Source organism: Poecilia formosa, unplaced genomic scaffold (genome assembly GCF_000485575.1).
Source record: "Poecilia formosa unplaced genomic scaffold, Poecilia_formosa-5.1.2 Scaffold36, whole genome shotgun sequence".
Classification (NCBI taxonomy): domain Eukaryota; kingdom Metazoa; phylum Chordata; class Actinopteri; order Cyprinodontiformes; family Poeciliidae; genus Poecilia; species Poecilia formosa.
The window spans coordinates 1,274,806-1,298,502 of NW_006799975.1; the positions used below are offsets into that span (position 1 = coordinate 1,274,806).

General features: G+C 39.6%; 2 protein-coding genes across 3 annotated transcripts in view; one reads left to right on the plus strand and one right to left on the minus strand.

The window, feature by feature from the left end:
* Nucleotides 1–9,071, plus strand: part of LOC103137013 (acidic amino acid decarboxylase GADL1-like) — a 10,346-nt gene extending 1,275 nt beyond the window's left edge. Inside the window, exons 2-15 of the mRNA XM_007550522.2 lie at nucleotides 299–447; nucleotides 546–672; nucleotides 1,068–1,158; nucleotides 1,263–1,372; nucleotides 1,486–1,601; nucleotides 3,853–3,932; nucleotides 4,902–4,956; nucleotides 5,145–5,261; nucleotides 5,341–5,405; nucleotides 5,732–5,813; nucleotides 5,985–6,184; nucleotides 6,787–6,838; nucleotides 6,992–7,081; nucleotides 7,841–9,071. Coding sequence (XP_007550584.2) covers nucleotides 299–447; nucleotides 546–672; nucleotides 1,068–1,158; nucleotides 1,263–1,372; nucleotides 1,486–1,601; nucleotides 3,853–3,932; nucleotides 4,902–4,956; nucleotides 5,145–5,261; nucleotides 5,341–5,405; nucleotides 5,732–5,813; nucleotides 5,985–6,184; nucleotides 6,787–6,838; nucleotides 6,992–7,081; nucleotides 7,841–8,014 — 1,508 coding nt within the window. The 3' untranslated portion in view covers nucleotides 8,015–9,071. The remainder of the gene's footprint in view (nucleotides 1–298; nucleotides 448–545; nucleotides 673–1,067; nucleotides 1,159–1,262; nucleotides 1,373–1,485; nucleotides 1,602–3,852; nucleotides 3,933–4,901; nucleotides 4,957–5,144; nucleotides 5,262–5,340; nucleotides 5,406–5,731; nucleotides 5,814–5,984; nucleotides 6,185–6,786; nucleotides 6,839–6,991; nucleotides 7,082–7,840) is intronic.
* An 82-nt stretch (nucleotides 9,072–9,153) lies between these two features.
* On the minus strand, nucleotides 9,154–23,692 carry LOC103136960 (acidic amino acid decarboxylase GADL1-like). 2 transcript variants are annotated; one of them, XM_016670653.1, is made up of 16 exons: nucleotides 23,565–23,692; nucleotides 20,316–20,417; nucleotides 18,632–18,739; nucleotides 18,414–18,540; nucleotides 15,853–15,943; nucleotides 15,638–15,747; nucleotides 14,975–15,090; nucleotides 14,649–14,728; nucleotides 14,399–14,453; nucleotides 14,202–14,318; nucleotides 14,061–14,125; nucleotides 13,312–13,393; nucleotides 12,956–13,155; nucleotides 11,668–11,719; nucleotides 11,475–11,564; nucleotides 9,154–9,715 (listed from the first exon to the last, which is right to left on the minus strand). In XM_016670653.1, exons 3-16 carry the CDS (start codon nucleotides 18,734–18,736, stop codon nucleotides 9,542–9,544), a joined length of 1,464 nt encoding a protein of 487 aa, XP_016526139.1. In that variant the 5' UTR covers nucleotides 18,737–18,739; nucleotides 20,316–20,417; nucleotides 23,565–23,692; the 3' UTR covers nucleotides 9,154–9,541. The 2 variants fall into 2 exon arrangements, with proteins under 2 accessions (XP_016526139.1, XP_007550501.2); XM_007550439.2 differs by lacking the exon at nucleotides 23,565–23,692 and having other exon boundaries at nucleotides 20,316–23,282.
* Between the last annotated feature and the right edge of the window lie 5 nt (nucleotides 23,693–23,697).

Genomic DNA, 23,697 nt, shown 5'->3' on the forward strand with positions numbered 1-23,697 from the left:
AATAAAGAATCACAAGTGATTCTTTATTAAATAAATTTGAGTCACAACAATTTAGAAGGTCAGGGAATCAGAATATCTGACTTGAAAAGAAAACTTTAATATGTAACTTTTAATTTAATTTCATATTTACTGTGCACCTGGTGAATTTAAACCTCTGTATGAGTGTGCATATGTGTGCGTGTGTGTGTGTGTGGGTGTGTGTGTGTGTGTGTGTGTGTGTGTGTGTGGTTGGTAGGTTGCTTGTTTATATAAGGTTCTCCATAAATTCATATGAATTTGTATGTTATTAACTTTAAAGGTGAGACCGCCGTGGGAGAGCTGATAAACCCAGAAAAAGGCTCTCCAGGTGCTGCTGAGGACATGGAGGCTGCAGAGAGCTTCATCCAACAAGCCATGGAAATAATCCTCCAAGAGGCTGTGAAGAAAGCAACCAATGTCAAAGAGAAGGTAAAACTATAATCTTCCTTCCTGTTCCTTAGCTCTTTGCTGCTGTGCTACAAAGTATACAGGATGTGTGACAGTAAAAGTTGGCCTCTGTTAAATAGGTGTGTGAGTGGCGCTCCCCTGAACAGCTGAAGGAGCTGCTGGACCTCGAGCTCAAAGACACGGGAGAGTCTGAGTCCAAGATCCTGCAGTGCTGCAGGGACGCCATCAGATACAGTGTGAAGACTGGTAACTGAGTGAAACGTTCTTATTTTGTGTGCTTAATAACATAAACATGAGGATGCAGGTGAACTGAACTGCATATTCGTTAAAGTTCAAAGTACTTTAACATTAAGATAAAATAATAAAATGTGTCAAATAAAATGTATAAATTTTATTTGACTGATCTTTCTGCCATAAGCTGGGCGCTGGCTGAGCACTGAGCTCAGGGAAGCAAGGCCTGCAGTACCTTAGATGTTGTTTTGACAAAAAACACACAGCAGGAGGTCAATCTGAGAGTCAAAGCATAGATATATTTCCTGAAGTCACAAGGTGCTGCTGTAGGTTGGTGTTTCAGACTGGGAGACGTGTCAACCAGTCAATAAGCTCCATCATCTTATAGATGCTCATTTTCACCTCTACAGGTCATCCTCGTTTCTTCAACCAGCTGTTTGCAGGGATGGAGCCTCATTCCATGGTGGCTAGCTTCATCATTGAGGCAATAAAAACCAGCCAGTGAGTGATACAGCATCATGTTATAAGCCTCATGAAAAAAATATGCACCATTGGTTTTACATAGTATTATAGCTAGCCTGCATTATTTCATAAAATTCTATCAGGTACACATATGAGATGGCCCCGGTCTTCACTCTGATTGAAGATGTTTTACTGAAGACCATGATGAAGCTGATTGGATGGGAGGAGGGAGGCGACGGACTCTTTAATCCCGGTTCGTATAGCAGCATTATTTCTGTCATCTATTGAGTCATAATGGTCTTTATCGGAATCTTTATTCCTGTTTCTGACAAACGCTGCTCTTTCTGGGTTTACTTTCTCCTCCAGGAGGCTCCATGTCCAACATGTATGCTGTGAATTTAGCTCGGTATCGTTACTGTCCAGATTTCAAAGAGATCGGGATCTATGCTTCTCCACGACTGGTCATGTTGACGTCTCAGGAGGTATGATTCTAGAGAAACTTGTCAGAAAAATTAGACTTTAGATTAGTTTTGTTTGGCAAGCATTCCAATGCTATCGACCAAGCAGGAGGGAAAGCCATCATGAAGAACCTTTGTCATTATTACCTCTCCATGAGGTCCGTCCATCCATCCATCCATCCATCCATCCATCCATCCATCCATCCATCCATCCATCCATCCATCCATTTTCTTCCACTTATCCGGGGTCTGGTCGGGGGACAGCAGCTTCAGAAGGGAGGCCCAGACTTCCCTCTCCCCACCCACTTCTTCCAGCTCCTCCGGGGGAACCCCAAGGCGTTCCCAAGCCAGCTGAGAGACATAGTCCCTCCAGCGTGTCCTGGGTCTTCCCCGAGGCCTCCTCCCGGTGGGACATGCCCGGAACACCTCACCAGGGAGGCGTCCAGGAGGAATCCTGACCAGATGCCCGAGCCACCTCAACTGGCTCCTCTCGACGTGGAGGAGCAGCAGCTCTACTCTGAGTCCCTCCCGGATGACCGAGCTTCTCACCCCATCTCTAAGGGAGAGCCCAGACACCCTGCGGAGGAAACCCATTTCGGCCGCTTGTATCCGTGACCTCGTTCTTTCGGTCATGACCCAAAGCACATGACCATAGATGAGGGTGGGAACGTAGATTGACCTGTAAATCGAGAGCTTCGCTTTTTGACTCAGCTCTCTCTTCACCAAGACAGACCAGTACAGCACCCGTTTCACTGCAGACGCTGCACCAATCCGCCTGTCGATCTCCCGCTCTCTTCTTCCCTCATTCGTGAACAAGATCCCCAGATACTTAAACTCCTCCACTTGAGGCAGGACGACCCCCCTGACCCAGAGAAGGCACTCTACCCTTTTCCGGCCCAAAACCATTTGCCAATGAAACCTCTCCATGAGGTTTCATTGTCAAATGCAGTTGAACCTAGATATATACATTGGATAAGACGACATGAAGTTTTTCTAACTGTTTGACATTGAATCAGACTAAAATTTTTCAGTCTAAAGTCAGATAGGATCATAAAAACTGCTCCTGTTTGCTATTTGCCATAATAAGCACATTAGGGTAGTTATTGCCTTCCTATGCAATTCCGATTGATTCTCATCTACCTCCACTGCTCTGTCTGGGATTTCTCCCACAGAGCACAGTTCCTCCAGTAGAATTGAATTTGATCAGCAAACAGAAAGCGGCATTGTGAACAATGACATACATTTTCTGCTCTGTTTTAGAATTGTTGTCTGCCTATGATTGTAGCTTAGCAATGACAGGAAGCTGTGAAGGAAGTGAAGGAAGCTGTTCAGTTCGTGTTTTCAACACTTCCACATATTGAGTAGTTAAAGTCAGATCAAGAGGAACTTTTAAGGAGAATATAATTGCTGGGAAAGATGTTGTTCGATTTGACAATTCTGTCTTCGCAGTGGGGGATGGCTGCTTACATAGCACTCAGTTTCTGGTAAGCTTCATAGCGTAGTTGACACATGACATACCTCACGGCCAAATGTTAACGATTGGGTAAAATTTAGTGCACACCTCCAGGAAGCAATCGTTTCTCAAGAACTGAGGATCCAAACCTTCTGGGCGAAGCAAAGCGTAGAACAAGGGGCTGGTTTTTAGCAGGCTACCACCACAGCAAAAGTAAAAAACTTTGTGAGGATGCTAATTAAAGCTGGTAAAATAGTGTCCTTATTTATAGTAGAACAAGTCCTGTACCGGTAATCGCTGACTCAGCATAAAAGAAGCAATTACTTCAAAACCAGCACAAGAAGTTAGTTACCGTATTTGCTTTCTTGTGTTGGTGAAAAAAATCTAATTGAAATGTTTTTTCACCAACTTCAATAATTACTACGACTTCAATAAAGTTCTTGAAGTGTTTGGCCGTATTGACCAACTTTTGGTTGAAAGAAAGGAGGAAGCTACACTGTCCCAACAGCAAAGTAGAGAAGTGGAAGCATCATGTTATGTGTGCTATCTGATGAAATGTGTTTTTACAAAATATGTATTTCAGTTCCACAATCTTGGCATAAAAAAACTGAAGAAAGCTGGTGAAAATACGTTTTCACAGCATCATATGTTAACAGTGGAGAGAAAGACGTAAGTCTTCATCCCACTGGTGAAATATATATGAGGGTTATTTAGTTGCCCTTCAGTCAGTTAAACAGTTTCTTGTTATTTTAAATAAAATACAAGTATAGAAAAGTAAGAGTTGCAAATATTTCGATTCCTAAGCAATGTTATCATTTTCAGTGTCATTACTCCATCGCTAAGGCAGCAGCTTTACTGGGATTTGGCACTAAGAACGTTTATGTGGTTCCCTCTGATAACAGGTAAGCTGTTCCTGACACTTTCTGACCTTCTTTCAAGTATTATTTCTGAAAATGCAAAGACAAAAGTAATATGCAAGGGGTAAACACTTTTACTTGGTACTGTAAAATTAAACACAAGGTAAATGTAGATGTAATTCAAAAATGAATGAGCCAATTGAACAAAATAGTTTTCTTAAACTAAGAAATAGGAACATTATTGTGTAAAATTGACTTTTTTGAGTCTTACATCATGTTATAATTTTATTCCCTCTCAACAACATACTTGGAGTGTTGATTTGATTCTTTTATGGATGTTTAAGAAATTCTTGAATCTCCCATGGCAACCATTCAGGTGTGCAAAACACCTATTTGGACCGAGCTAGCCAGCTGCAATTAGCAAACAGCTGGTGGAACTGCTTATCTGTTACTTCACATTGTGACGCTGTAAAAATGTTGTTAAAGAGTTAATAGAAGAGCCATGGTGTGATGACTTCCTGAAGGCAGAGTTTCAGAAAGAGCAGGAATTTCTGAAGAGATGGAGGCCCAATTTCAAGGCGTCACATTATGAAGTCAAATTTCTTTTAAGTCATATTTGACATATGCAATATTTTTGTCACAACCAAACGTTGTGCTGCAGAATGATACTATATGGCTGAAAATCACATAATACTGCCCCTATAGACAAGGTTATCTGCTCCATAGGTTGATTACTGTAAAACAGGGTAGCTTGTTCCTAGTAAAAAGGTGTTGGTTAGTGCTCCACTTTTAGACAAACCATGGCACTTTTGTTACTAAAAACTAAAAAAAAGAAAAATCCAGACAAAGACTGGACACTACCAGACTAATAGAGTAGTCACTACTAGACTAAGAGCTAACAGCAACAGGTGAGGGACAGGAGAACCTTGAAAAAAATTCTCATTGAAATTAACATTGTTTTAAAATGGCTGCTTCATATAGTTGATCTTAAACCATATATTCCCTCCTTTTCAGGGGAAAAATGATTCCATCTGCTCTGGAAGAAAAAATACAGCTGGCAAAAAGTGAGGTGAGCCACCCAGCTTATTTTAGTGTGTGTGTGTGTGTGTGTGTGAGTGGGTGTGTGTATGAGTATGGGTGGGCGGGTGTGTGTGTGTGTGTGTGCGTGTCCGTGTGTGTGTGTGTGTGGATGGGGGTGGCTTTACTTTTTGCATCTTTCATATGTCTTTGCCTGTTTGCACACACGTGTCTCTTCAGGGTGCAGTTCCTTTCTTCGTAAATGCCACTGCTGGAACAACAGTGCTTGGTGCGTTTGATCCTATCGATGAGATCGCCAACATCTGCGAGAAGCACAACCTGTGGCTCCATGTGGATGTGAGCTGCTCCACTGGTTTATTACCCCAGGTCTCCACAGCAGCTCACATCATCATTGCTGTATTTTTATTTTCCTCAGGCATGCTGGGGTGGAGGCGCTCTCGTGTCGAAGAAGCACAAGCACTTATTAAAAGGCATCCAGAGGTGAGCAGCAGCGCTGTCAGTGGGTATTTTGTGCCCGTTTGGGTCACACGTATTAGATGAAAGCATCTGTTATGGACTGGAGCTCCACTCCCTAAAGATCTCAAGATTATAAACAGCCAGAGTTTATTATTATTCACCCCCCAAATGAGAGATAATAAACATCACGCTAATTAAGTGTTAGTTCTAAAAACATTCTGAGTTCTGAACCAGCAGAATAAGATGACTCCCTCTGGAGGATATATCCTAACAGCATGGCATGGTCTTAAAAGTGACTCAACCATTCAGCTAAAACTTGAGATTTACTGTTTCTGTTTGTTCCTGATTAGAGTCAATTCTGTTGCCTGGAACCTTCACAAAATGCTGATGGCTACCCTGCAGTGCTCAGCCTTCCTGGTCCGAGACAAGAGTGTAAGAGAGCATGATTATTACCTGATCTGTTGCAGACATTTTTTTAAAAAGTCATTATAATGGAGGCAACAATCCGCATTTTTGTACTAGCGTAAAACAATATTTTAGCTCCCCTAAAGTTGAATATTTTTCACAATAGTATTCAAGCTTTTTTTTTTTTCTTTTTACAAGTGTCTCCTTCAGCGCTGCCACTGTGCTGGGGCTTCATACCTCTTCCAGCAGGACAAGTTCTACGATGTGAGCTATGACACTGGGGACAAGTCGGTCCAGTGCAGCAGGAAGCCGGACGCCTTCAAGTTCTGGCTCGTGTGGAAAGCTGTAGGCACCAGAGAGCTGGAGTACAGGGTGGACAGGGCCCTGGCTTTGGCCCGGTGAGTCCGGGAAGACGAATCTGGGATGGTTTACTTTTTTTACAGAGAGTTATACACAAGGGTGAAAGTAGGGGGGTACAGTCGGGTACTGCATACCCCAAAAAGATTTAGCAGAGGTACGCAGTACCTGCAAGAGAGGGGAGCGGCTCTCTGCTGTAAAAAATCAGTGGGTTCACTGTGCAGCCGTGAGTTCACCCACTAATCAGCCATGACTGATTAGTTTTTCAAGAACAATCCAAAGCACGACTTAATCAGTTAATAAATAGCTAACCCTCACCCAAAATTCAGTCCAGTCACTCAAAGACTCAAAATCTGATACATAAAATCCACAATAGTTATCAAACAAGGCAGTCAAGTTCGCTTCATCATTCAGTTTAAGAAAAAGTTTTCTAAGTAAACCCAGCAGATTGCATCAAGTTATTGACTCGCAGGAATTCACCATACGTGGCATGTATGTAGCCACAGTAGAGAGGAAATCTCCCCTTTAACAGGAAGAAACCTCGAGCAGAACCACAACCTGGCCCAGTGTGAACAGTCTGATTTTAAGAAGTCAGATCATACACATCACTCTCTTCTGATTTGAAATCTTCTTTGTGATGCAGGTATCTCGCACAAGAGATTAAAAAAAGAGAAGGATTCAGATTGGTAATAGAGGTGGGTTTTTCTTTCAACGAATATATGTATAATTCCTGATATATTCATTGAGGTAGTTATTTGTAAAAGTTATCAGATATGTGACACATTTCCATGTCTAAACTATTTCGTTTTGACAAAAAAAACAAAACAAAAAAAAAATGTCATTCACAGCCTGAGTTTGCAAATGTTTGCTTCTGGTACATTCCACCGAGTCTGAGGAACCTTCCAGAAAGCCCCGAGCTGTGGAAGAAGCTACACACTGTAAGGAGTCTGTTTTTAATATGTTGGCATATGAAGGTTACATTAGCTTCAGTATCTTTGTTCAGCTAGAGTTGCAGTATGCAACTTTCATTAAAAAATATGACTTTTACATATTTGTTAAAACTATCACAATCTTGTAACAGATAATCTGTGAAGAGTTCGATCTCCACCTCCTCCCTTTGCTCCAACTGAAAACAACCAATCAGAGCCAGCAGGCGGATCTTAGTGCTGTCACTCATTCTCATGTACTCACTGCTAAATGAGCTAATAGTGGAGAAACTATTAACCATTACTGGAAAACAGTTTATCTGCCATCTGCCATCCTCAGCATCCACAACAAACTATGCTAGCTACAGCGTGGCAAAGAGTAAGGGCGAAGGAGGTCTTTTTCTCACAGATTCTCATACCATAGTGACAGTTTCATCAAATATGTAAAAAAATAAGTGTTTATAAAAGTTACTGCAGCTTTAATCCTTGAATCATGTTGGTGAACAGTAAATTATGCTTTTTTTTTCTTACACGTACCGCTTCTGTTTTTTTTGTTTGTTTTTTTTTTTTTAGCTGAGTTAGATGGTAAAACATAAGAACTGCTTTTACTCATCTCTTAGGACCATGAAGCCAATGTTTAGCAAACAGTCCATGATTTTTAAGCATGCGATCCTCAGTCTTTCATTCCTGAACCAGACCTCTGCTGGAACCAGTCTGTAAGTGTAAAAATTAAAGACAGTGAAAGTTGTAGCCTCTCTCTTTCGCCTGCAGGTGGCGCCAGTAGTTAAGGAGCGTATGATGAAGAAGGGCAGTATGATGATTGGATATCAGAAGCATGGAGACAAGCCCAACTTCTTCCGGATGGTGGTGATCAGCCCTCAGGTGAGCAAGCAGGATTTGGATTTTGTCCTGGATGAGATACACAGGCTGGGAAAGGACTTGTGATCCAGGACGGGTTTCCATCAAGAGCTTTTATTCATCCACTGTGGATGGACTTGAAAGTTCATCATTTTCTGGAACCTAAATGAATCAACAGAAGCTGTAGTTGTAACGACAGACTGTACCATCACCTGGATCCTGCAAAGACAACTGATGATCTGTACATATGCAACAATTTTTATTCTTTGTATCCATACAAAAGCAATAGAGGAGCTATAATTCCCCAACATTGTCAATCCACAAAAATGTATTAAATATTTTTGTCTAGTCTATGAATTTGATGTATTTTAAATTTTAACATGTTTGAACATTTTGTATGTACACTGAACACCACTGTTTCCTTTTTATATTCATTGTGTTGTGCCTTCATTTCCATTATTTTTGTGCTATTTTCTTGAGTTTACTTGTAGTATTAGTTATTGTTTTTCCATAAAAAGTTTTTCAAAACAGCACTAACTTACGAAGTTTAAGTTTTCATCCTCACATCAAACAGTAGCTGTGTTTCTATTAACCATAAAATTGCACAAATTGAAATTCTGAAATAAATGTTCTTAATGTAAATATGTTTGACATCAGACCTCTTTTATTAGCTACCCACACTTATACCGGATTACAGTCCAAACTGTAGAAAGTTACTGTACAGCTTAAGACAGAGATGCTAAAATCAGAAGTACGGTCGGCCTCCAGTTATCCGGTTCATCAAAGCCCTCATAATCATCATCATCAGAATAATTACTGTCAGGCACAGCACTGACAGTAATGATCAGGCACATGGTTATTGAAGGGCTTACAGCTTCACCTTCATAAGCTGTTGCCATAACAGCAGCAGCTGCAATTTGTACTTGTACAGTTTTTATCTATGATGTTTATATAGCACAGTGTAAGATATCCAAATGTTAGAGGTCACTAAAATAACTATTATTAAATAGATACAATTCTGAAGCACATGAATAAGTTGTCCTACATGTTTCATAAATGTTCTGCCTGAGATGTTCCCCGTGTCAAACGATTTTGTGAACACTGCTATAACCAGACAACATTTATTTTGAGAGGAGAGAATGTGGGGTCAGTGGATACATCTGACCTTATGACCCATGATCCTGAAGTCTCATTTACACAGTGGCGATAATGAACGACACACACGCTTCAGAACGACCAGAGATAGTTGGTTTATTATTGTTCCAGTTCCATGAAAAAATATTTCTGACACAAAGTATGAATCTGAAGATGACATGGAAATAAACATTGCACTCTTACAACACTGTGTGCTGAAAACTACTTGCATAACCAAATCTAAACCTGACACCCTAAACTTAGATCTCTTAGCTTTTCACACTCGTGATATCAACAGCTTCCTCAATTGAAAATATGAGGAAGAGTCACTGAGGGTAAAAGTGCCAAAAGTAATATATTCCAAGTACAAATTTCAACCCTGATGGCGTTATTAATGCAAAATATGCAGGGACATGATTCTGCAAATGATTCTTTATAAACTTACAGAAGATATGATGAACCTGATAAACTGTCAGCGTATCATAAATCCTTTCCCAGGCTGTGTATCTCATCCAGGACAAAGTCCATGTCCTGCCTGCTGACCTGAGGGCTGATCACCACCATCCTGAAGAAGTTGGCTTGGCCTCTGTGAGGCTGGTAGCCCACCATCATGCTGCCCTTCTTCATCATGCGTTCCTTAACAACTGGCGCCACCTGGAGGCACAGGGGGCAACAAAAGATACTAACTAAAAACTTCATAATAATGCATCCAAACTCAAACAACAATCCACAACAGCATGCCAAAGTCTACAGCAAGAACTCATGGCCCATAGGTTCAAGGTTCAAATCTAAATTTTAGATACTGGCACAGATCTGAAACTATTTCTGATGAACAGATCAGACTGATTAAATTTGTCTATATCTCAGTAGCCAAAATAAATAGCTTTTTAAGCAGCAGGGTGAAAACCCATCTATTGACTGAAAAACATAAAGGGCACTCCAATTTGGAATTTATTTGAACTTAAAATTGACCATCAAAATTACTTTCATATAACACACCTTTCTTAACATAGAAGAATGGGTATATATTGACAAAAATGACCAAAAGAGCTGTTCTCATAAACTAAGTGCAGGTTGTAATTTTGAATGTTGTGTTGATCTAAGGAACAGCTGAGCCTTGACTAAGCAAGTCACCAAATACAGAAAGATAGAAGCAGATAAAATAAGGTCTCTTTACAACCCCACTGTAAAACATTTGGGAACTGAGGACAATGAGTTGTGTGGACAAGCTTTGTGTGTGAAATTCTTGACCATTCTTTCTTGTTGTACATCTTCAGCTGGTCAACAGTCTGGGGTCTCCTTTGATATGCTTCATGACATGCCATTCATTTTAAGACAGGTCTGGACTGCAGACAGGCCAGCCTAGTACTATATTATAGAGCCAATGTATTTTAATACATACAGAATATGACTTGGCATTGTCTGGCTGGGATAAGCAGGGGGCTCCATGAAAAACATGTTGTTCCAAAACCTGAATGTACCTTTCAGCATTAACGGTGTCTTCACAAGTTACTCATTCCACACACATGCCAGTACCATCACAGACACTCCTGAACTGTGTACAGGGAACAATCCGGACGGTTCTTTTCCTCTCTGGCCTGGCGGACACCACCATCAAGATTTTAAAAAAATCTTCACGTTGCGTCAGCCCATCGTAGATGAAATGGGCCTCAGGGAAGCCGGCGATGTTTCTGGGTGTTATTGATATATGGCTTTCATTTCACATAGGAAAGGTTTAACTGGCCCTTGTAGATCTAGTGACAAACTGTACTTACTTACAATGGTTTTCTGAAGTGCTCGTGAGCTCATGTGTTACAGAATGATGTCGGCTTTTAATGCAATACCACCTGAGGGATCGAAGGTCACAGGTATTCAGTGCTGCTTTCGGCCTTCCTGCTTACTTGCAAAGATTTCTTCAGATTTTCTGAATATTTCGATGATGGCTTCGACTGTAAAAGATGAAATCCCTACAATCCTGCTGTTGAGAGACGTTGTTCTTTAACTGCTGGACTATTTGGTCATGCAGTTGCTCACAAAGTGGTGAACCTCACCTCATTCTTGCTTGTAAACATTTTTCAGGGATGACTCACTTGTTTATAATAAAGTTATAATTAAAGGTTCCAAACAAGTGTTTTTTTGAGCATTCCTCAACTTTCCTAGTCTTTTGTTGTCCCTGTCCTTACTTATTTTGGATCGTGGTGCAGGCATTGAATTCAAAATGAGTGAATATTTGCAAAACCATCAAAAAGTTGATCCATTGGAACATTAAATATCCATCCTTTGTAGTATGGCAGAGATAGCTCTATGTATGTATAGTACAACTAAATATTCATTGAAAAGGATTTGCAGATCATTGCATTATATTTTTTTAGGTTTTTCCACACTTTAACAATAACATTGCTTCATTACATACATTGTGTAGTTTTTCCTGGAACTCTGGGCCATCTGGCAGGTCTCTCAGACTTGGTGGGATGTACCAGAAGCAAACATTTGCATATTCAGGCTGCAGAAGAACAAAGCAAAAAATAAATAAATAAATAAATAAATCACACCATTTAAAATTCAAATTAAACATTTAACATTTCATTAATAAAAGGTAAACTTGCCTCCATTACAAGACGGAAGCCTTCCCTTTTTGTAATTTCGTCTGCAAGATACCTACAAAAGAAATTATGCAATGAGTGTAGAAAAAGAGTGCACTAGGTGAAAATGGTAAAATGAAGAAAGGGCATGCTTCAACAACTTGTCAGCGGCTTTAAAGGAGAAAAACATATTAAATTTGGTTTTTGCAAATGTCAAGGATTCATACATCCTCTTGGCAAATCTCAATATTAGATTTCTCTGTTTGGAAGAGACACTCTGCGATGCAGAGAGCAATAAGAAGATGGTCACAGGAAGCTGAAATAGCCTTGCAGGGTTGCTTGTTTTGAGGCTACAGACTGGGATGCACTGTGCCAGCCACAAAGAAAGGACATCAATGTTATGACTGAGTGTCTGATAGACTGTATAAACTTCTGTGTGGACAGCATCATCCCCACCAGAACAACCAGAACAGTGAGAAGCTTCCCCGGTAACAAACCTGGATCACCAGTGAACTAATGGAACTGATAACCAAGAAAAGAGAGGCTTCAGAGACAAATGATCACAGAAGCAACTTAAAGTCAACATTAGAGACAGCAAGGAGCTGAGGTTCAAAACGCCACCAGACAGCTGCTTCAGTAAACCCACTGTCACCTGAACGAAGCAGGAAGCACTGAGGATCAATGTTCTGTCTGATTTCACGTCAGAAACTCCAGAAGACACAGATGGACGCCTAAATAACCACCTGAAAAACAGATCGCGGTCTATGTGTCTGCAAGGATGATGTCTATAAGAAGGGGGAAGCAGACTTTACTTCTTGAGGAAGGTTAGGTTCTCCAGTGTTTGCAACAAGACGCTGCATTTTTTTCTGCAAGCGTTGTGGAGAACTCAATCTCTCCCACCACCATCTGCTAGGGCAGCAACAAAGAAGATCAACAAGCTGATTGGGAAACAGTTCCAGAACTTCTGGAGATAACTGTGTAAAGAAGGACTCTTCATAAAATGAAGAACATTACGGATAACTCTGAGCATCCTCTTCATCCAACTGTCAGACAGGAACAGAGTGCCCCCAGTCAGAGACTTTTAGAGAACCATTGTGATACAGACCACAACCGGAGATCATTCCTGGCCACAGCCATCAGAGGCTACACATTTATTTTCCCTTTAGAATGAATAATATATTTTTGAATTGAATTGAATTTAACTTAGTCATTTCAAAGTTTCAAAGCACAGCAAAAGCCTTTCTTAATTCCAGCTGGACAGGTTCCATCCTGATATAACCAGGCTGAACTGTTGCCCTGCAGCCAAACTGACCTGGCCATGGTGAGAGCTCTGTCCACCCTCTGCTCCAGCTCACTGGTACCCAAAGCTTTCCACATTAGCCAGAATTTGAAGGCATCTGGCTTCCTGCTGCACTGGACCGACTTGTCCCCGGTGTCGTAGCTCAAGTCGTAGAACTTGTCCTGCTGAAAGAGGTAGGAAGCCCTAGCGGAGTGGCAGCGCTGGAGGAGATGCTGCAGAGAGACAGCAACGCTAAATGTGATGTCCTGTTTTTTTCATCCACTTGCAATTCCTAGGTGTCTTATAAAATGTAAACATCAACATTTTTGCTTAAGTGTTAAAAGGTGCATTGCATTTCTAAATAAGAGAATCATCGGAGCTGTTCTTACAGTTTTGTCTCTGACCAGGAAAGCTGAGCATTGCAGACAGGCCATCAGCATCTTGTGAGGGTTCCAGGAAACAGAGTCGACTCTTTACAAAGGAACAAAGGTGAGACATTAACCTCGGTGGTGCCATCACAAGAACCTGGCTTTTCTGTATTTCATCATTTCAATGAAAGTTAATATACAACCAAACACAAATTCTCAACTGATTTAAAGGAAACATCAGACTCACACTTGTTACTTGTCTGAATTGAGGGGTAACTTGTTCTTTGGTCTCACTGTTACCGGATGCTGAGCACTACACTTCCTACTGAATATTTTTTGTTAAAGACTTCTTTAGATTTGCAACTAAAGATACTGACTTTAGTTGCAAAGTCAATATCTTTGCAACTAAAAGATACTGACATGGAGAAATATCTTGCGTTAATGTGTATTAAGTTATATTTTGTGTTTGAAGTAATAAAGTAAGCACTTAAAGTCGTCATAAGAGGGTGTCTCAAAAGTGGCCTTTATACATGACAATCATTAGTTTTTAATGCTGTAATGTGCCTGTGTTTGTGTTGCTCCACTGTGCCCTTAAAGTGCTGCTTAGGATTGAATTGAATTGAATTGAATTGAATTGAATTGAATTGAATTGAATTGAATTGAATTGAATTGAATTGAATTGAATTGAATTGAATGAAATTAGCAGATGTTATCTATTCTGGGACGGTTGTGCATCTTTCAAACACGAATGAAATTAACCAGTGAATCACCTGTGAATTCCTTTCATTAGGAGCTTGTGCTTGTTGGACATGAGAACTGCTCCTCCCCAACATGCCTGTTAAAGAGAAAAACAAAATGACCATACATGCTATTGCCATGGTTGCGTTGCGTGAATGAATTCCTTGACTTACATCCACATGCAGCCACAGTTTGTTTTTCTCACAGATATCTGCAATTTCGTCAATAGGATCGAAGGCTCCAAGGACAGTGGTCCCCGCCGTGGCATTCACCATGAAGGGAACTCCACCCTGAATTCAAACACAAGCATTTGATCTGACTTTCTCGCAAAAGTGTTGACCTTACATATCTTTTGAATAAAGTTTCTCACCTCACTTTTAACAGACTCTATTTGCTCCTCAAGAGCAGAGGGAGTCATCTTTCCTCTGAAATACAAAAACAAGTTGGAGTTTCATCATAAAATTTCTTCAAAATAAACAAACACATGCTTTTACACAACTGCAAAAGAAATTAAACCTTTTGTAGATAATATTAAAATATTAATAATAAAACCAGTTCTGTGAGACTAGATCTGACAGAACTAGAAGCAGCAGAGTTCCAAAACGTGTGTGGTAATTTACCTCTTATCAGACGGAACCACAAAGACATTCTTTGTGCCGATTCCCATTAGAGCTGCAGCTTTTGAGATGGAGTAATGACACTGGAAGAGATCAAAACAGAGTTCATGTGCAGTCAAAACAAAAACCATGAAAAGCCGCTGCCTGATCTTCCTTTTTAAGAGTCAAGTCCACTTGGTTGTGAAATCCACCAGTTCAAACAAGCAGGCTCTTTATTACACTGTAACTGATTTTTTTTTTTTTTTTGACAGGAGACAAAAAACCTGCTGCCTTAGTGTGAATCTTTATGGAAGTTTTCTGCTGGGACATGTTGTACATTAACAACCTACCTCTTGTGATGTGAACACCGCCAGCCGGGGAGCTGCAGAGTTTCCAAGCTCCTTGATTTCAGGAAAATGACGGTACCTGGCTAGGTTCAAGGCGTACATGTTGGACATCGACCCACCTTAAAAAAACAAGATGGGACACATTGGGACACCAGATCTACTGACAGCTAGTGAGTGATTAAAGCTGTACGAACACACGGTTAAACCTGCTGGTGGAATTGTGATAAATGTGTGCCATCTGGACAACTTTATTTTACTTATGGAGCTGTGGCTTCTTCTCTGTCAGAAAATACTGAAGGATAAGATTCAGTCATGATCATATTGTCTATGACTTGTGTCTTTATCAAAACAATTCTGTAAAGAAAAGTAGGCAAAAGTTCCTCGGCAAGGTAAAAATACTCATTTCCTATCAACAATGCCAATTCTTGACTGCCTTCATTAAGTGAGGAAGTTAACTACCTTTTCACACAGGGTCGTCTTGGTTTTGGGCTTTATTCAAGCCTCAACTAAATCATTTGACCCCTGCATTCGTCCCGGATGATATTTCATTTGATGATTTGAAACATTTTAGTGGGACAAAAAAAAACAAGGAAAGTTTTAAGGGGACAAATACTCTTTCATTGTTTAATATCTGGTTGTGAGCTGACTGCCAGTGTAAACTAATACCTGCGTTAAAGAGTCCATCTCCTCCTTCCTCCCAGCCAACTGTCTGTATCAGCTTCCTGAGCACAGCATTCTCCATCAGAGTGAAGACTGGAGACATCTCATAGGTGTACCTGAGCAAAATGACACGTTTCCCCATCAGCATCCTTCATCCTACGATATAAAAGCCTGTAAGGCTCAATTAATTCATATTAATTAATATTAAGTGAGGGTCTCACAGGCTGGGTTTGAGAGCATCAGTGATGAAGCTAGCCACCAGGGAGTATGGTTCCAGCCCCGCATACAGCTGGTTGAAGAAATGAGGATGAGCTGGAAATGAAACACAAACGGTTCATTCAGGGAGAAAAAACATCTACTCACATATCATCACAGAGCTCCAACTAGGACAGAATAATTATGAAAGATTGGAGATTTATAATAACCCTTTCCAGGTTTCAGCTTTCTATGTGATGCAAATTAAAGTAGGGCTGAAACCAAATAAGCATTAATAGGACTATGCAGACTCCAAAAAGTCTAATTACAAGATATTTACAGCAGTAATGAGACAAAGCTGTACAAAACATTTATGACTTTTCAAGTCATTCCGTCTGTCTGTAAATCTGTTCTACCCAGAACTCCTCAAGTGGTAGTATTAACTTCACCTGGTTCAAATCTTGTTAAAAATATATCTATTAAGCAACTTCTGCTGTGAAATTACAGATCAGTCAATCCCGCAAAATAACCAAGCAGAAAGAGTTGAGCTTTTTACATGATGTCAGAATGATTTTCATCCTCCGCTACAAATGATCAACCATTTACTAAAGGAATGCTGTTATTGCATTTCAGGGAAAACAATGTTTGCATGCACCTCAATAAAGTAATGCAATAAATTTGCCATGTGATTCATATTAAAATGCCACAACAGTGACACAGTTACACAAATATTTATTTTTAATTGATAAACATGAAAACTTTGCACAAACAGTTCAGATTAACATGTAATGAAACTACTATCAAGCATTGAAGAAATGGTGATTTACAGTGTTCTTCCCTACAAACTGCAAAGAGAAGCAGCATCCATTGGCAACTGCATTGTCACTTAGCGAGTCATGATGAGATTGCAAAAGTACCCAGGCACAGCGAACCTCTAGTTCAGTGGTGGAAAATATTTAATGAAAAAATATTGGCTTACAAAAATACCAAAAAAATGAAAAACAAACTCAGTCCTGAAACAGGAAGAGCTCGGATAATAACCAGTAGGATCCAGTGGATTTCTCCTTCTCATTGTTCATCAGACACCACTGAAGTTTGGAATAAAATGTAAGAATGAATTCACAATAAGTACATGAACGCCACTGGCATCATAAATTAAGCCACAATCAGCCATACATATATACAGACTTGGGCCACATAAACTATACCACTATGGTATGTTCCACATACCACATGTTATGTGGTATGGTAGGTACATACCACATAGTATGTGGTATGTTAATTTCCAGAACTGGTCCAATAATACCAGTTGCCATGTCAGCAGTCAACCAGCAGTGCTGTCCTGACATCACACATGGCCCAGACCTGTCTGCTCCCTAATAGCTACTAAGCTATTTCATATAGCAGCTATTTTATATAGCCCAATGACAATTCTGTCATTGGGCGACGGTTAATGGGAGGAGTCTTTCTATAGGAAAGTTGTGTGTTTTATTCTCGTGTCACATACTGCAATATGTAACTTTGATAAAAATGGGTCTTTTATATATTTGTCAAACTTGTCTTGACAGTAACACAGAATATCTGTGAAAAACTCGAGCTCCGCTGCCTTTTTCCAGTGCTCCCACTAACTGTAGAAATACACCACTAAGTCAGAAGCAACCAATCAGTGCCAGGAGGAGGGTCTTAGTGCTTTCAAACACTCTTATGATCATCCTCTACTCTTGCTCTCTGCTATGCTACAGCTGGTTCACTACAATATAGCCAGCCATGAATGCTAGGCTAGTTAACATGGCCACCGATGACAGTGGATAAACAGCTTCCCTGTAAGTAACTGTAACTTGTTTCTCCGCCATCAGGACATTGAGCAGTACTGAGTGATAGCACAAAGACCCTCCTCCTGGCTCTGATTGGTTGTTTTTGGTCCATTTCTTCAGACGACAACAGCAGCACAGGGAGGAGGAGAAGGAAACTGATCTTTTCACTGGTGAATGTGGTTCTATTGTGGAGTGCTTTGACAGGATGATTAGTAAATGCTGTATAAATTCACTCTGTCTAGACCAGGGGTAGGAAATCCTGGTCCTCGAGGGCCAGTGTCCTGCAACTCTTAGATGTCTCCCTGGTCCAACACACTTGAATCCAACAGCTGAATTGCCTCCTAAATGCAGTCAGGTTCTCCAGAGTCCTGCTAACGACCTCATTATTTGACTCAGGTGTGTCGAAGTAGAGATACATCTCAAAGTTGCAGGAGACCGGCCCTCGAGGCTTGGAGTTGACCACCCCTAGTTTAGACAGTGTCTTGGTTTCACCATAAGAATTAAAGACAACACTGCCCACAAAGCAGACATATCTGGCATCAGGAGGCTACTGGCATGGCTACTGGTGTTTCAACTGGAACGGGCCAATTCTGGAAATGATAGCACCTTTGTTCATTACTGCTCCACTGTAGAGTAAAAAGATCAATTCTGTTACTATGGACACAACACAGCTAGCCTGGCTGCTTCACAGTCATGCATCTGGTGCTTTGATTTGAGTTCATTCATGCTGGAGCTACTGATCTTGGCTTCCATTTGAGCTCAGTCTGACTTACTGGTTTTGACACTGTATCTGATGGCATCTCGGCACCGCTCCAGGATCCTTGCCTCAGGCTCTCCACTGTCTCTAAGCTCCAGATCCAGAAGCTCCTTCAGCTCCTCTGGGGAGTGCCACTCACAAACCTGTTTAGCAAGGACAACAGTGTTTCTGCCCAGGTTCACTCAAGTAAATTACTTTCTGCTACATGCAAAGGAAAGATATAAAATTTCTAACCTTTTGTCTGACATCAGTGGCCTTCTTCACTGCATCTTCTAAAATCATAGTCAATGACTGTTTCAGTAGCAGCAAAGTCCAGAGGTGGGCCATCCAGGGGATCATTGTCTACGATTACAGAGCAAACATTCTAGTAGTAGTGCAGACTTAAAATACATACACACACACACACACACACACACACACACACACACACACACACACACACACACATATATATATATGTGTGTGTGTGTGTGTATTATGAATCATAGGAGTCATAATACACACACACACACACACACACACACACACACATATATATATGTGTGTGTGTGTGTGTGTGTGTGTGTGTGTGTGTGTGTGTGTATTATGACTCCTATGATTTTTGTATTCGTTCAAATTTTTCTATTTTTCTTGTATTATTTGTTGCATGTGTTGCCTTTTAGTAATAAAACTAAATTTGTTAAAAGCAAATACTAGCATTTCAGCACTTATTAAATTATTTTCTAGTCAGCTAAGGCTGTCAGAACATTTGAAATTTATATGACACCTGATGTAACCCAAAAACACAACTCCACAAAAGGAAACTTTTTCTCAAAGTTTGTCAAATTTCACAAGGTGACCTTAAAATGTTTCCTCATAGGTCACAGCAACATTAACAAGAGACTATGATAACATACGTGTGTGTGCTTGTGTACGTGCGTGCGTGCGTGCGTGCGTGTGTGTGTGTGTGTAACATTTCTGCAGTTTCACAATGAATGGACAAAATATCTTCCAGCCCTCAGCCCCAGCGGCATGTGAGAGCATGGCCCGCCCACTATAGTCAGCCTTGCTCGTTCTGGACTGGAAGCTGCTTTTTTATGATTATTTTTACGTCAGAGTGGTCAATTTTCTATTATTTCTGTCTCAACTTGGTGCAGCAGAGGCTTTCGCACTTCCCATTTCACAGAACTTGCGGGGGACAGAGGGCACAAAAATGATTTCTATGCCCTCTGTCCCTTGCACTTTTTTACAGCCGCGAGTTTTCCCGAGCCGTCTTTAAACGCAACATGAGCGCTAAGATGCTCGCGCCGGTTTGCACAGTTTTTTTTTTTTTTTCAAAATAAAACTGAGTAAGCTGAGTAATGCTGTTGGATGCATATGATTAGCTAAATGGTGACTCGTTAATCCATACCAATATATCACTTTAACATTGCTAACAAGAAGCCAATAGTTTTGTCTGTTCGGAGATGGACTGTAGTAGATACATTTAACTTTTTGGGGGAAAAGGAACTTCTAAGAGTATTTTTACTGCACTGTACTTCTTACTTTACTTGAGTACTATTATGTAGTACTACTCTTATTTGAGTAGCTTGGTTGTGCATTTATTGTTTATATTGTATTAATAGACATTATACTTTTATCTCAAGAGTTATAAACATTTGTTTATCATCTATATTAAATTAAAAGCCTGTTCTCTGTGCCCTTCCAAAATAAGCCATCGCCCCCCTCTGGAGCCAGTTCTGCACCCACATGGACGTTATAAAATATGTCCACGTGCATCAGTAACAGCCTTGTACACGTAGGCAGTGTCTAAGAAAATTGTATGTTATGTATTGTAAAATTTTTTTTACGGTTTTAGAGTAATAAAATGTACAAAATAAATGAAATGGTAAACTCTGGAACGGAAGGATACAACGGGAAGACAAGTGTTGCATCTTACCTTTGATGTGCGTTTCTGTACTTGAAGCCATTCTTTTAGTGTCGTCCTTCTTTCCGTGCTGCTAACTCCAGTTACGTCTGCAGTTATATGTCGCGCTTCCCTCTAATGACAAGTTATAGTTGGCTGTTATTAAATAGCGGCGCACTGGAGAGTTTAAGAGAGTTGTCAGTTTTACGAGGACATGTCAGGGCAGAGAAGCGGAAAATTCCACAAAAGATGCTGCTTTAAGAACCAAATGGTCCGTCCCTTCTCATATTACAGTGGTTCTAAATGTCTGTCTTTTCCCTGGATGGCTCTTTATGGATCACGTTCTTGTGGACATACGAACAAGAATAGTCTAGGAACCCGATAGCCCCTTGCGTGTTTAGCAAGCCGTTCAAACAGTTAATTGCCAGACTTGCCATCGCCTCACAGAATTTCAAAAGGACGTGCCTACGTGTAAACGTTTTTAAGTACAGCAGAGGATTCGGAAAAGCCTGGCGAGTGGGACAGGGTGTCAGCAATGGTCCCTGGATTTCAAGTCAAAATCTGAAACTCATGTCTTATATTTGCTACAAACAGAGCATCATATTTCACACATTTATTTAAGCAAATTATGAGGACTAAACTTATAACTAATGAAAACCCAAAATTTAGTTTCTCCATAATATTTAATATTACGTGAGATCAATAAAGATGATTTTAAAACACAATGTGGGGTAAAGGAAGCTGTGTACTGTATGAATTACGCATGAAGGCATCCAGCCTGTGGCACAGTGAGGCGCTAAGGAAGCCCAGGTTTATGACAAGCTTTTTTGTATTTATTCAATATCTTTGACGTCATCATTAACGTCAATTTTACATTTATACATTTCTAGTTATACTTTTGCCCAAGCCAGATCAACATTTGATGCTGGTCTTATAGGAAACATTTGGCCAACTAATAGACGTTTTTGGTCAACTAATAGGAGCAAAAAGTAGAAGTTTTATTCTAGTAGCTCTGCTGTCTTCACTATACCTTTTTATGCACTAGTTGACATTTTGTCAGCTGGCATTCAGTGTGAGAACTAGCTGACACAAATCATGCCCTCTAGTAGTGACATTTAAATGCGTGTACTATTTGACTCATGTGACTAAAAGTTTTAACAAGTTGACTCTTGTGCAACAATAGGTCTAGTTATGCTATAAATAATCAATAATAAATGCCAAAGAAAATTATTAATGTAGATGAAACATACCAATAAAGACCATATGTACACTCGTCAAAGCTTTGAAAATGTTACCTATTCACTAGTGTAACTAAAACATTAGCTAGTTAACTTATACTGGTACATGTACCAGTGTGCTAGATTGTACAGTTGACAAAAATGCACCAGTTCATTAGTAACTTCACTTTTGGCCCAGATGTCAATTAGAAAGATCTAAAATGTTCACTGCTTCAATGGTTGGGGCCATTTCAGATGTACTAGTAAATTAATGGATCTAAAAAACATAGTTAACAAAGTTAACAAAGGCACCTCAGAGCATCAAATATTTACTAGTCACTTATATGTAAATTTTTTGTCTGCAAGACTAGGACTGAGTAACTGACAGCATAACAAAGGCAGAGGAACAACATGCAAACTGAGATGGACTTGGCTAAGTTTACAACCTCAAACCCTCATTCTTCCAAATCACCACACCAGGCAGCCAGGGACTCCACTGTCAGCTGAGCCCATATATTTATCCAGGTCTCAGGGGTTTTTAGGTGGTAATCAAACACAATTATGCTCCTATAAAGTAAACAAAGATCCACAGGAATTACAAAAGATTTCAGTCATGCTGTACAGGAAGTTTTTTTTTTCTTGAGAATTACATCTGTTAAAATATAGCTTCCCTTTTTTAATATTTTGTACACATAATGCCCCATGGTGATGTTAAAAGATCAGCAGTGGTATGAAAAAAAAAGAATCAAAATAACTTTTATGGATTCAGTGGAAAATGTGAGTTGGGCCGGAAGTTAGCAGGGCCTTACAGGGCCGCCAGCCCGGGGCCCTGGCACTGTGAGGTTCTCAATACTATTTAATGATAAATAATAAAGTATCACCTCTGATAAAACAAAACATATGTATGAGGTTTTGCAAATGACACTGCAAATTTTAGTGAGAGAAGAAAAAAAACTTTTTTTCTAAATGGATGAAATGTTTACCTTTGATAAATAATCTCTGGTTTTTGGCATGTAATAACCGCACCAAGGTATGTTCTTCTTCAAACTCTGATTTTATTATTATTTCGATTAAAAAAGTCCTTTCTCTCACCATCAAGTCAGCGCAGACAGGATTTCCTGGGATTTTATTTTTTGTTATAACATTGCCAAAACCCTGCAGTAATGTTGATAGATTCTAGTCCAGATGTTTCTCTAGTTAAAGATGGCTGCAGCTCAGCAAATCTTGTTAGGCCACTAATTAAAATCAAATGTGTTGAAGAAGGAAAACTTCCAAAGCAGGGCAGTGAGCCTTTAAGTCCAGGTCCTGAAACACTAGTCTTGTCTGAGCAAATACAGTGACTTGGTCATAGAGGTAGTCTAAACACAGAGAACACCGCCACCTAGTGGTAAGTTTGCTTATCCTCCTGACCTTCCTCAAAGTTTTGCCCTCAGTCAAGCTAAGTAAAAATAAGTTTTACTCAGTTTGACCGCAAATGTTACATCACCTTGTGAAAAAAAGAGAACTTGTAATTTCTGATAAATATCTACACAACAACAAATTTGCTATCATTCTTTAAAAATTACCATTCTAATTCTATTTGTATGTCTTAAAATAAAGAAACAAAGCTTTTCCAAAAGGAAGGTTGGCATATTCTTAGGATGTTGGGATTTGTGATAAATTATGCATGAAAAAGATACCCCTAATGACAGGAAAAATAGAGTTGACAGGTGAAATGTATAATTTAAATTTGTTCATGATGTGCTTCAGCTCAGGAATATAAAGCAATTTAATTTAATTTAATTTAATTTAATTATAATAATTAAAATTATTATAATTATTGTCCAGCTTTTCTAATGATATCAGTAATACAAAATATATTTAAACATTTTAAGCTATGTCACACATAATTATATATATATATATATATATATATATATATATATATATATATATATATATATATATATATATATATATATATATATATATATATATATATATATATTTCCAGTTTTAATACATTAGTATTTAAATTATTATTTCATGTATATAAAATTAATAATTTTACAGATAACCTCTTTACCTCTATTTCTTGCGCAAATGTTTTCTCTATTTAAATCTGGTTTCAGTTAATCTCCAAAAAAAAAGTGTCACTGAACCCGGAGCCATCAGCGCAGAAGATAGCTGGTCACCTGTACCGCAGTCGGCCTCTCCCC

What these genes read in the sequence shown, in the direction of transcription:
- LOC103136960 (XM_016670653.1), bottom strand. Translation starts at nt 18,736, where the DNA reads ATGATCCCCTGGATGGCCCACCTCTGGACTTTGCTGCTACTGAAACAG. An exon ending in CGGTGTTCACATCACAAGAG is followed by an intron (nt 14,729 to 14,974) that starts GTAGGTTGTTAA and finishes GATCTCTTCCAG; the next exon opens with TGTCATTACTCCATCTCAAA. An exon ending in GTGGTTCCGTCTGATAAGAG is followed by an intron (nt 14,454 to 14,648) that starts GTAAATTACCAC and finishes TTTGTATTTCAG; the next exon opens with AGGAAAGATGACTCCCTCTG.